General features: G+C 25.8%; 1 protein-coding gene across 1 annotated transcript in view; it reads right to left on the bottom strand.

Annotated features, from left to right (window-relative positions):
- LOC129971222 (GRB10-interacting GYF protein 2-like) overlaps nt 1-12011 on the bottom strand; it is a 50459-nt gene that overhangs the window by 30401 nt on the left and 8047 nt on the right. Inside the window, exons 5-11 of the mRNA XM_056084807.1 lie at nt 10055-10181; nt 9896-9924; nt 9651-9779; nt 7719-7877; nt 6125-6213; nt 5979-6047; nt 3603-4067 (exon numbers count right to left, since the gene is read on the bottom strand). Coding sequence (XP_055940782.1) covers nt 3603-4067; nt 5979-6047; nt 6125-6213; nt 7719-7877; nt 9651-9779; nt 9896-9924; nt 10055-10181 — 1067 coding nt within the window. The remainder of the gene's footprint in view (nt 1-3602; nt 4068-5978; nt 6048-6124; nt 6214-7718; nt 7878-9650; nt 9780-9895; nt 9925-10054; nt 10182-12011) is intronic.

Genomic DNA, 12011 nt, shown 5'->3' with positions numbered 1-12011 from the left:
TATTAAAAATTATTTAATAAAAATCCCACATTTTTATACTAAATAAAGAAATTTTATTTAGGTTACAATTTTATTAAAATTGTTATATTTTTTGTTTTTGAATTTTTTAAAATTTTTTGTCACAATATTGAGACTTTTAATAAATTTTTTTCAATAATCCTTTCAATAAAATCATTTAATTTCTCTTATGCTTATCATTCTGTAATAATCCTATAAATCAGTTATAATTTTGTTATAAATCTAATATTTAGAACACATATTTTGCATTTACACGTCATGATTTAATTTTCTTATAAAATCTCTACAGAGGTTTCCGAGAAATTAAATTCTGTGGTTAAATGCTTAGGGAAAGAAACTGAAAATATGAAGATTAAACCTTTTGTATTCTTAGAATATAAGCAGAAATAAAAACTGTTTAGATAATGCATTATTAAGGTATAACTCGTCCCTAAATTAAAATACAATTTGGATTACCAACCAATTAGGTTGGAATTTTTTTTCTTCTTAGTTAATATTGGTATAATCCATTAAAAATCATTTTTCATAATTGGAATATAGTGAAATATATCAGAAATACATAAAATGGATAAAGAAATTACACTGTTGTCATTTTAAACATCGATCAAGACTGTATTTGCTGTATCTGTAAACAGTAATGACTTCAATAGAAGAAATACTTGTGCCTGTAGCACAAAAAAACATCTTATGTATTTTAATATATTTCTAGATGACAATAGAAAGAGTTCTGAACTACAGAAACCATAATTAAGTTTCATTTCAATTATAGTTTCATATCACAGAATGTTAATAACTAGTATTTGAAATACTTTAGCATATTATTTAGAATTATTTATTAACTATTAATTATTTACATTAAGAATTATAAATAATGATATACGATGCAGCCATTTCTATTTGGTATTTGCATTAAATTCTAGAAACTGAAAGCTTAACAAAGAAACTGTTATGGTGTAATTTTCTTTTCATAATGATGAGCAATAGGATGCACATAATCATAGAAGATGGAAAAGAAGAGCAGTGGGGAAGGGAGGATAATATCTGGCATGTAAATTTATTTCTCTTGAATTTTAACAATCAAAGTGCGATGAAATTCAATTTTTATTTTTTTATCGCTTATAATTTATATAATCATTTGATTTTTTCTCATTGTTGGAAATTTAGAAAGACTCAGCTTACCACTTGCACAGTTTACAAAAGGAATCAAAAAGTTAAGTTATACTGCCACAAAAGACAATGTGCAATTTGAAATAGGTTACTCAGATACTTAAGGATTTTAATGACACTATGATGTCAAGGAATTAGATTATGTTAAGAAGACTCATGTGCATAATAAACAGAACTGGTATAAAGTAACAAGAGTTTTAATATCTGTCTTGATTTGCTTAATTTTATTTTCATGATTAAAGATATTTTGACTTTTTTGCTTAATTTTGATGCTTGAAAATATTTTGTTGAGAATTATGTACATTAGATTATGAACAAAAGATTTAAATGGAATTAAATACAATGAATATTTCCAAAAAAACAATTAATTGTCAAGGGCCACTGGAATTTTTTTACAATATTAATAAATAATAAAAATCTTATAAACAGAAATTCGTTTGGTAAATCATCAGTTATTATCTTCATTTTAAGTAGAACAATTCTTTAACATACAATATTATATATATACATTTTAGCAAAAGTTTCTGATAAATTCTAATCTAAAAACACAATGCATTCTTAAATAAGGTAACAGGGAATCCTTAATTTCTTGAGGTTGTGCCATATTTAAAATTCTCAAAACCACCTCATATTACAGAAATTTTTATATAAATACATAACTTTAATAAATGAAAGAATTGCCAAAAGCATTTGTCAGGGTCTTTAAAAATACATTTATATTCAATAATACAAATAAATATGTATTTTAGAAAGATTGCACTTCAAGCCAACATGCCCAAATAATAGTAAATTATAAAAAGTAATAAAGTCAGCAAACTCTAAAGAGAAAATTTCTATCTAATAATTAAAAGATGAAGAGAGAGAGAATCATTTTTAACATACAGATTAGTTAAATATTTAAATTGCATTTTTATTCATCATACAAATTTCTAATCTTTATAAACTCTTTGTTGCAAATGAGCAAACTTTAATTGGTTTGCTATATATGGTTTTCAAAAAATTCAAAATGTCTAGAATATCTATAATCTGAAAGTATATCCAATTCATATAGTGTAAACTAATAACAATTTGCTGAATATGAATTAGATTATATTTTTTAGTCAGCTATCCAATAGGAATTTTATTAATTTAAAAAGTTGTATATTTTTATTAAAAATTTCTTTTTTCACAGAACTATCCAAAAGGAAGTCGAGTTATAAAATTTGTAACAAAAATAGCTGCTTGCAATCTATTGCAAGTAACGGTGCTTTTTTAAAATTTATTTTTAACACTTATTTTGAATGAGTAGACATCTCATGAATGTGATATAACAAAGAGAATGTTGAAATAAAATTTTATACAACTTTGTGTGAATTTACATTTATAATAATTCAAATGGTTTAAATGCAAATGCATATCCATATAAAAATTAGACTACAAGTGAATATTAAAAAGTCTGGAAAAACTTTATTCTCCTTACTTATTTAGACCAATGTTCCATTTTGAATAAAATAGGATTCAAAATACCGATCCCTTTGGACTTCCATGTAAGTAATAAACCAATTAGGTTTTTATATGTGTGAATGTTTAAAGATGTCATTTTCATTAATCCTCTTACTCTGAAGTTGAGTGATAACATAATATAGCAGCCTTTATAACCATTCGACAAGATGTTTAGTAAAATTAACAAAGTATTTTATCAATTCCATAATAGAAATTAAACTTTCTGGTAATCACATGTTACATTAAGATCTTGGAATAATCAAACACCATCAAAGAAAAAATTTTCAAGACTGAACAATTGAAAGATTAATTATTTACAGAATACTTGGATAAGAATGCTTATAAGATTTTTTTTTTTTTTGCTTGATTACACTGATCCAGATTCAGACAATTTGGTTTTTGCACTAATTCTCTTCTAACAGGAGTAAAACATACAGGAAAATAATTATGACAAGGAAATTTTAAACATTTACAGGTCTTAAACAATTCTTATTAAATGAAGGCAATTTGCATATTTAATGTAGATATTACATTTTTTAATTATTAATTCCTATTTTAAATATAGGTTCAAGAATTTAAATTTCCTGTGAGCTATCTTAACAAAGAAATATGTCTTAGTTCTTGCTTCAATAATAATAATTCAAATTACTTTGCACACTTTGGCAATATAATACAGTGAATATCCTTAAAAGTTCTTTAAAGAGTAGATAAAAAATATATATATATATTAACATTTTTTAACCATACAAAATGTTAAAAAAAAAAAAAAAAGAAATAATAACATGACAAAAACTGACAATCCCTTTTCACTGTAAATAGCATTTTTTTTTTTTGAAAAATTGTTTTTGGGACATATTATTTTGAAGAGAAAGATATTAGCCACAAACACAACATGAAAAAAATACTTTCTTAGCAAAGGAAAAATCATTTATTACTTCTTCTGTCCATTGTGCGACCATATTTTCGGTGGCTTTTTGATGATAAGCAAATGCATCTTCCTCTGATGTTGCTCCTGCTGCCGACATGACATGTTTTTCTGAGTTTCTGACATTACTATTTAAAATAACACTTTCCATTTTCAAAGGTTCAGAAACACTAGTAGGCACATTTGGTTGGGTAACAGACATAAAGTCTGTTTTTGTTTCAACAGGAGTTAGCTTTTCCACATTAGTAGTACTTTGTTTTATCACATTTTCTGTGGACTGTTCAACACTGCTTTTGGAATCAGAGGAGTTAGTTTTAGAGGTTTCAAATTTCTTTTGCAATGATACTTCGTCACTGTTTCTACTAACACCAGGAGAATTTACATTCTTCTGATCAGAAGTCTGTTTAATGTTAGGTGAATTACTTGACTTTTTCGAAGACTTCCTTGAGGTATCTTTCTTTGCTTCTGGGCTATCCTACAAAATAAAAATAAGTTATACATTAATAAAACATAAATGAAAGTAATTGAAATCGAAATATTTACACCACAAAAAAGAAAAGTCAATAAAGATTCTTTATTGGAATCGTAGAGGAAAAAATTTTCAGTCAAAATATGCATAAGATTTTTATAACATATTTAAAAACAAATATTTTTCTTTCTTAAAAAGGTGGAATTTACTTTTTAAAAATTTTGCTACACAGTAACTGAAATAGCAATAACACCGCTAAAAAAAATCAAGTAAATAAGATCATTTTAGAATAGTATCTTGCTCAAGATCTCAAAACTGATGTTACCTTCATTAAATTAGCCCTAGTTTTTAAAATAATGCATCAACATTTCAGTGGTGCCAAAGACCAATAACATATGCTGCTGATTTTTATTTATGCACATTTTCTATTTGGCTATTTTATTCATATATTAAACATTGCAATAGTAATATCCAAGCAATGCACTAGAGAATACTTGGGTTAAACTAGGCAACCAAGCTTTAGCCTCTACATAATATTTACAAAAATACAAAAAGTATATACAAATAGGGGGGAAAAAAGCAGAAGGAAAGTATACAAGTCAGTTAGCAAATGATGTGAGAACGGCTTGTTAATTACTTTAATGAATGCAATTTTTATTTAGTGATGCTAAGATGATGTTAAAAGACTGAAACAATAATATTTTTGTCTTCACAAGAAAAGATATAAGAGAAAAGATAATGACCAACAAATATACAATTATCACTGATCTATTGTGATAATCAGTTTTGTAATGTATTTCACAAACATTTCTAACAGATTTTATGTAATTTCTGTATTGATTTATCTTCTGATTTATATATTAATTACTCTTTAAGGTAATTTGTTGTATTGTTTTCAATATATTACTGATTTACATTGAAGTTAAGTATAAATTTAAAATAAAATTTTAATGTATAATTTATTTAAAATTAGAGCCAATTTAACAAAAACAATGCCAGACTTTGAATAAGCAATACAAAATTACTTTAAAATCATTGAAATAACAATTGGTAATAAAATCAATGTTAAACAGTGAAATCATTATTAATAACAAGCATAACACTAATAAACAAATAATACATTAAACTTAATATTAACTTTTTTTAGATATGTCATGCTTCATGATTATAACTATACCACTCAAGAAAGATGCAAGTCCAAAGTGATTTTACAAAAATACCAAACCTCTAATTCATAATAAACAAAATAGTACAAAAAACAATCAAAAGCATGATGTTTAAATACTGGCTTTATTTATATACTGGCGTTTTCTAAAGCACACACATTGTAGTTGTGATAATTCGTTTAAGAAAATACAGCTCTTCAATGTATAAATTGCCACTGATTCAATTTTATAGCACTCCAAACTTTCTTAAAAAAAAAAAAAAAAAAAAATTCTTTTATATATTGGCATTTAGATGAAAGGATTCTGAATTTTTTTAAAAGTAAATAATTGCATATACACAGCTGATTGTGCCAAATGGCTGCTAATTGTAGTTAATTAAGAACCTTTTCCTTAATTCAGGCTTGTAGAATACTTTAGCTCTCTCAAGTTATTATGTTATAATTTCAAAATCAATAAGATTAATAATTAAGGCACTCAACAAAGTATGTGTTACACACTTGACAGAACAAATGAATAAAAAAAGAATGTATGAAGTACAATATTCTTCCCATAATTGAATATACGGTTGTTTATTTTTTAAAACTAAAACCACAAGAGTAAAAAAAAGATACCACATTATTATGAAAATTATAATTTTTTACTGGAAATGTATAATAAAACCCTTTAAAATCATGATCTGCAATGCTTATAATCTTCTTAACTAAATGGCAGTCATAAATATTATTAACTATTATCAAAATATTATTTTTACTTGTTTAGATATCCCTTCATCAGCATCATCTGAGGCATATATTTCATCTAAACTTGTATTTGGGGAGACCTAGAAAAACCACAAATAATCATTTATCAGCCATAGAGGGAGAATAACACTATTTAAGATGCTTCCCTCATACATACCTTTGTTTCTAAAAATGCACCACTGGAGTCAAATGTCCCAACGGTATCTGGTTCCGTAGTTTCTTCAACACTCCATTCAGGTAATTTACCTTAAAAAATTTTTTTTTAAAAAATGCAGAATTTCTATAAAATATTTTGAAAAATGAACCAGCAACATCACTTTACATATCTACTACTAAGAAAAATGAACACATATTTCTATACAAATTTCTTTTGTATAGACATAGTATTTAAAGCTAAAAAATTATGCACAATTATAGAGAATGTAGTTTTAAGTGCATTTTACAACAAATTTTCTTACCATATTGAAACTGAAATATTTTTTAATTGTTGTTACTATTACTTTATTTCATATTTTACTTCTATTTTTGAAAACATATTAATGCACATTTAGTGTATAAATCTTGTTTATTGAGAAGATTTCTTCCTTTATTCAGGCTTTCATTACTATTACTTTTTAAATTTATAGCTTACTATAGTTACAATTTAATTTTAGAAATATATTATAAAGGAAAATAAATTGTAGGATTTTTTTTCCCACTTCTAAATACTGCTGCTACTTTTTCCTGTAATACAATTCGAAGCAAAAATACACATATTAACGCTTTCTATTAACTTGAAAGTTTAGTTCTTATTGTACAGCACAGAAGTCCCCCCCCCCCCAATATCAGTCAAATACGAAATTCTACTTCAAAGCAATTCTGCCTGTAATTCTTATATTTTATTGTGAGCATGATTTAATTCTACAAGTATTCAGGCAGTATTAGGTTAGATTGAAATTTCATCATTTGCCATTCCAGACTAAAGTTTAAATTAATTTCAGGTGAGAAGTCAAAGAAAATAAAAGAAGTGCCTGCCAAAGAGCAAACCAATGTGAAGCATTTAAAATAATACAGGTAAAATTCTACCAGTTTTAAGTTTAAAAGTACTCTGAAGGGAAAACCCATTTAAGCCAAATTAAGCATAAAAGATTCAATTGAATTTTGTTGCAACTAATGATACTGACTAAACTGTTAATCCTCAAAAGTGGTTTATATTGTGAACCAGAAGATAAATCTATTTAGATAGACTCTTATTCTATTAATAGCATCTTAGATCTGATTGTCATAGATTAAGTAAGAAAAGTTGAAATAGATCACTTTATGCACATAAGCAGTAAGCTTAAGAATATATAATTTTTAGCAAATTTTAGAAGCAAATACATTATAATATTAAAAATAAACTATAAAGATGCATAATTCTATGGAAAAAAAAAAAACACTTTTAAGTTACGGAAGCTGAGATCAATAACTGTATAAATATACCTTAGGGAAATAAAATTTACCCTTTAAAAATCAAAATCGTTTAAATTTTAATGATTACTAAATAAACTATCAATTTGATACATTGGTACTAAAATAGTTTTTATAGTAAAACTCTATATTCCACGGTTTTCAAGGAGTGAAGTAGGGGGACAACTATATACCCATTTTTATGACAGGCAAAGGAAATTATGACATATTTTTTTAAAATAAATTTGTAGGGTGTCATTAAAAATATAAAGGGGCAGTAATAACAAGTACAGAAATTTTATATGCAGATTCTAAATAAATACTTGAATTGTCTTCTTTCCATGATGATGAATGATTGTTTGATTTAGACTGAGGTCCAGAAACACCTCTAATATTTCCACTGTTGCTGCGACTTGGAGGTATCCTTTCAGGTATGTCCCTTCTATCTCTTTCTGAGTTACTACGCCAGGCTCCTCTGCCACCTAAAAGAAATAGAGACATATATATAAAGAATACAGCCATATCGATAATTTATGATCCACATTAAAAAGATATTATATATCAAACTCTTTAAATGCATTTAATTCCTGAAAAGTAAGTTACAGCAAATATAGAAGAATGATCAAAAGTTTTACATTTACATTTTGAAAACTTCGGGAACTATTAGTATTAGTCATTCAAATTCAACTAAAATAAACAGTGACAATAACTATTAAAATTTTTGATAGGTAATTGAAATTAATGTTACACAAACCAAACACAGATAACTTCAGTAAACAAATTATTTTAATAAAAACTATTAATGAATCACCGAAAAATAATTATTTTGATCAAATACTACTCTTGGTTAATGTTTTTTTTTTTATCTTCTTTTTATTCTAACTAGCTATGTTTTTTTTTTTTAAATTTCCATTTTATTTGGTACAAGTAATTTTATTGCAATGATCCTTAAAATAACAACTATAAAGAAACCTAAAATAACTATAAAGAAAAACTAGTGTATTAATGTAAAATAAATCATTATAACCTATTTCATGCCATAAAGCAGAAACTTGCAATAGATGGAATACAGTGAACTTATCTTATTTTCAGTTTTGTTTTGTTATCAGCTCTATTCAAAAATGACCCTATTAATCTCACATTAACAAGATATTTAATTTTAACAAAGATATCAATACATTTTAAAAAGATAAGAGCAAGAAATTTGATTAGCAGCAGTACTCCACATAATGAACTTTAATCCTTATCAGGCTTAAGTCACCTATCAGGTGAAGTGACAATAGTTTTGTCAGCTATATCATATATAAAAATCTAGCATCCGATAAGGTTTAAACAAAAATTCATTTAAAATGAAATTTAGAGATTAAAAATTTTATCAATAAAATATTTACAGACCTATGCAATTTATGTATTCAAAGGTACAACTTTGAAATCTAACAATATTAAATGATGCAACAAGCATCTTATTATTCACATGGAAAATCGTCAGTTTGGTTTTTAAAAACAATGTACTCTTAAAATTTGAATTTTTTGAAAAAACATTAATAACTGTTTAAAATGTCCATTGAAAGCTGTAATTCAATGAAATAACTTACGAGGCTTATAAAATATTTCACCATTCCCCCCCCCCTATTAGAATCCAAGTTAATTGCATTTTCAAAAATATTTGGAATTTTGAAATATTTAATAAGTGTGCTTTTTTAAAGAAGGTTATTACTAACCTTCTAAATAGCATAAATAAATTCTTAATTCAAATCAAATTTTATTTAAATATTCAAAATATTATAAGTTATTTCTTAACAGAGTGTTTACCACTTTCGTGTATTCCTCCTTTCATTTTCATAGACATTTCTTTAAATTAATATAAAACAACCAAATAACCAGAACACAAATGGAACAGATATTAGATTGCAGAATGTTTTCCTTTCCTGGCTTTTGCTAAATTTATAAAAAATGACATCTTGTATTATTATTTTTTTACATTTATTTTTAAAAATAATTTTAATTGCATTTTCATTCTCTTCTTTGACCACAGGGTTATTATTAATGTATTTCTTTGTAGATATAACAATTTTTTTTTTTTTTTTTTTTTACTTAGCAGCTGAGAAAACAAAACTAAAAACAAAATCAGCTTGTTTCACAGTGCCATAGAAAAAAACATTGTTTCATTAGTCATTTTTTGAATGTAGTCTAAGTATTATATTATTTGCATAATGTAAGTAGATATACCAAATTACAAAATCTTATAATTTTACCAGATTTATCTGATGAACGAAACCCAGACGAACGCCAATCTCCATCATCATCTTTGTCCACCTTCCTCCAGTACTCATTTGGTCCACGCATGTCGTGTTTCACGTTGGTGTCATCAAAGCCTCCTCGCCCTTTAATAAATAATGTACTAAACACTCACACTTATACACACAAGCATAAGATATAAATTTTACTGACATCCTTTAACATGAATAGAAAAGAGAGGAATCAATTATTGCTCCCATACCTGAAAATGGACGATCATATCTTCGATCCCTAAAACAAGTTAAAAAAAAAAAAAAGGGTCAAACTTAGGTTTTCTAAAAATGTCATGAAACAATTTAAACTTGTATTTCATAAAAACATATAAAGTCTATGTTATTTTATATATTTAACAGCTATTTACCTATCATCCCAACGATGATCTTTTTCACTTGCACTCAAACTTCTTTCAACTGGTTTTGGACGTGCGAAGGATAAGCCCTCATCTGCATCATCGTGTATCAAATTTCTTTGATAGTAACCTCCACGCCCTGAAAATGAAACATTGATCATATAATAATAAACAAACAAAAAGTATTTGAGTATTTATTTGATGAATTTAAAAAATCTTTGCCTAGTTATAAGAGAAAAGAGGAAATTGTAAAAAAAGTAGTAAATTTTTCCTGCAAACAATTACTAATCAAAAATATAATCGTGTTTTAAATGACATACAAAATATTTCTTCATACTGATATTTACATAAAGAAACGCTCTGCCTAGAAACTTAAAATGTACACAGGTCAGTAGAGAAGGTAACTAATTTACATGAGAGAGGTAGTAAACAAAAAATTTTACACTTTAAGCTAAAATAATCTAAATATGTTTTCAAACAAAATACTAATAAATGCATAAATTTTATCTTGTTTAATAATCAAGAATATTGATAATATTCAGGTATTGATGGAATTAATTATTCTGCATGAATATTTCTTGCAGAAATAATTCTGCTGAAATCATTCACTCCTTTCCTGTATAAGAATTTAAGAGTTTTTTTTAAAGGCTAATCTTACTATTTTTAAGGCAATTTAGAATATAATGATTTGATGTATTATAAACAATTCATTAATTTAATAAGTTTATATAATAATTCAATAAGCAAAATAGTTTTGCCTTACCCTTGCTACATACAATCTTGTTTCCTTTGTGATTTTAAGGCAAGTTGAATTTACAGAATATTTCAAATAATCAATGATCAAGCTATAAAAGACTGTTCTTTTAGGTTTTCAATTTCAATTCCTTTACAACAAGAAAAATCATTTTCTTAATTAAATGCCCCATAAATTATCAAAAGTGGTTATATAATTTTCACAATTTGCTAAAGTTTTTAACTTATCCTAAATACTCATACCCAAAAGATTGTTAATACTAACTGTTTCTGATGAATCATATCTGAGAAATTTTCAAGAATTTGACATTACTACTTTAGTAAGAAAAGAATTAAAATTAAATTAATATATAAATTCCCAGCAAATGAGACTTTTTTATTTGTTATAACAGTCATAAAATTATCAGCCAATTTTCTTGGATCAATACAAAATAAGCACCTAACTATTTTGAACCTAATTGGTAATTTTTCAAAAATATTCTTAGCATTTTCAGAATACACATTTGGAACTGTAATTTTAAATCAAGATTATGTATCTCTATCTGAAATATCAGGTGTTTTAAAACCTTGTCACTACAGAATCCAAAGGTTATTTTAAAAAGAGAGGCAAGAACTGATTTATCTCCACAGTAAAATTTTGATTATAAATATTATTCATGATTTACAAAGTCTCTTTTACATGATATCAAATGTACCAGTGACATCTAAGATCAGTTTTTAGATCTTTAGTAAAGAATGACACGAGAGATTTACTAGACTTGTAAAGACTTAAAAATCACACAATCATTTCAGTTAGAGAATGGAAGAAATTTATTTTAGTACATGTCAAATAAAGTTTAAAAGCCTGTAAAACTATGGCATAAGATATACAACCTGATTTCAACATTCTAACCAACATTCAACAAACCTAATTTCAACATTCTGGATATAATTCCAAATTTCTAATATTCTAAGTGATATAATTTTCAGCTATCTAAGTTTTTTTTTTTTTTTTTCTGTGTGTGTGTCTGGCAGAAATTTTAATTTAGTCTTCTTTACATGCTAGAGAATTTTTAAATAACCAACAAAATGCTGTAAATGAACTGCCTTAATTCCACTATGTTTGCTCTATTTCCCACTTTAATTGCATTATTTAAAATATATAAAAATAGTTATTAATATTATTATATAGTTAACAACTCAAGATATGTTCTTGGACCATGGGAAAAAATTTATA

This window comes from Argiope bruennichi, chromosome 6 (genome assembly GCF_947563725.1).
Source record: "Argiope bruennichi chromosome 6, qqArgBrue1.1, whole genome shotgun sequence".
NCBI lineage: Eukaryota > Metazoa > Arthropoda > Arachnida > Araneae > Araneidae > Argiope > Argiope bruennichi.
The sequence above is the reverse complement of the archived record's forward strand: the minus strand, read 5'-3'. Positions and strand labels throughout refer to the sequence as shown.